General features: G+C 26.2%; 1 protein-coding gene across 1 annotated transcript; it reads left to right on the top strand.

Annotated features, from left to right (window-relative positions):
- Positions 1–85: 85 nt before the first annotated feature.
- On the top strand, positions 86–1,453 carry LOC108772965 (uncharacterized; the record flags this gene model as incomplete). Its single annotated transcript, XM_018538643.1, has 2 exons — positions 86–768; positions 1,412–1,453. Coding segments are annotated over 2 exons (725 nt in total), but the record flags the coding sequence as incomplete, so codon positions are not given.
- Positions 1,454–2,076: the final 623 nt, after the last annotated feature.

The raw sequence follows: 2,076 nt of genomic DNA, 5'->3' as shown, positions 1-2,076 counted from the left end.
ATTTCGCATACAGCATTAAATAGTTTATTAAAATTATTAAAATTTCATATTCCTGAATTGCCTATTGATGCTCGAAGTCTTTTAGGAACTTGTCGTGAAATTAAGGTCAAAGTTATTGAACCTGGCCAATATTATCATTTTGGTGTAGAAAATTGTATAAAGTATCTTGTACGTTATTCAAATGACTTTCCAAAAAGTACTGAAATAGAACTTGCAATTAATATAGATGGTTTGCCCTTAGCAAAGAGTTCTGGAAGTCAAGTTTATCCTATTTTATGTCGGCTTATTAAAGTTAATAGTAATGTTGATATGATTGGCATATATCATGGCTATGCAAAGCCTAAAGAAGCTAACTGTTACCTAAAGGATTTTGTAGAGGATATTACAAAAGTTATTAATACTGGAACTATTATCGATAATAAACATTATTCTGTAAAAATATCTTATTTTATATGTGACGCAGTAGCAAAAGCTTATATTACCTATACTGTTGGTCATATGGGTTATTATTCATGTACTAAATGCCATGAGGAAGGAACTTACATCAATAATCGTGTCTGCTTTCCTAATACAAATCATTTAAAATTAAGAACTGATATTGATTATAGATTAAAAGCTCAAGAAGATCATCATATTGGTACTAGTCTGTTAGAACAGATTCCTAATCTTGATATGATTAAATCTTTTCCTTTGGATCCCATGCATTTGATATATCTTGGAGTTGTAAAAAAATTAATAGTAAATTTATGGTGCTTTGGAAAACCTCCGGTAAAATTATCAAGTCGAAATATTACAGATATATCTTCTAATTTAATTAATCAAGCCAAAAATATACCGGTAGAATTTAATCGTAAACCACGATCATTATTGGAAGCAAAAAGATGGAAAGCTACTGAATTTAGACAATTTCTGCTTTACACTGGGCCTGTTGTTCTTAAAAAAATATTAAATAATGATAGATATATTAATTTTCTTAGTTTACATATTGCAACAACTATATTAGCAAGTTCAAAATATTTACATTTTATTGATTATGCTTCTGATCTCCTTTTATACTTCGTGAATACATTTAAAATTTTATATGGTGCAGAAAATATATCTCATAATGTTCACAATTTATTGCATCTTTCTGAAGATGTAAGAGTTTATGGCCCATTAGATAATTTTAGCGCTTTTCCATTCGAGAATTACTTACAATCGATTTTAAAGACTATCCGGAAAAATGAAAAACCGTTAGCTCAAATAGTTAAAAGAAAAAGTGAACAAAATTCTCAACCGCATGAACAAATAGAAATAAGAAATAAAAGATATCCTATTTGTAAAAATGAACATTCTAATGGTCCTACTATTAATCTAAACATTTATAAACAATTTAGAAAAATTATTTTACAAGATTTTGTGCTACATATAGATTATCCCAATAACTGCTGTACTTTTCACAATGGAGATATAATTTTAATCGAAAATATTGTTGACTATACTGATAAATTTAAGTTGATTGGTAGAAAATTTTTGACTACAGAAAATTTTTATACATATCCATGCGAATCAAAAGAAATTGGAATCTTTTTAGTTAATAATCTTGGTCCTCTTCAAATATTTAATGTAGAGGATATTTCATCTAAATGTGTTATATTAAATTGGGAGGAAAGACATGTAATATTTCCACAAATACATGAACATTAATTTTTAACGTTATAATATTATATTAATAATAACTATTATCTTTTTTATTGCTGAAATGACAAACGTGATTGTATAGAACTCCTCTTTCCTTATAAATTACTCGTTAAAGTTAAATGAACTTTTTTATTATATAATCTCTTTTATAACTAACAATAAGTTTATTGAAATGTTATCATTATATTTGCATTAAAAATGAGACTTAATCTATGTACCATATGGGTCAAGAGAAAAAAGTTATATTGCACGTCCTTTATAAAAATATAAAAAATCATTTCATAGAGTTGATTAAGAAAATTAGAGTAATTAGAGTGTTATCTTGTATTATTCTTTCTACTTGGATATAAAAATTGCTATTAAAATATTTACATTTTTGAATCTATATTTGATATG

This window comes from Cyphomyrmex costatus, unplaced genomic scaffold, assembly GCF_001594065.2.
Source record: "Cyphomyrmex costatus isolate MS0001 unplaced genomic scaffold, Ccosl1.0 scaffold1953, whole genome shotgun sequence".
Lineage (NCBI taxonomy): Eukaryota > Metazoa > Arthropoda > Insecta > Hymenoptera > Formicidae > Cyphomyrmex > Cyphomyrmex costatus.
Note: the sequence above shows the minus strand (reverse complement) of the source record. Positions and strands in the feature narration are given on the sequence as shown.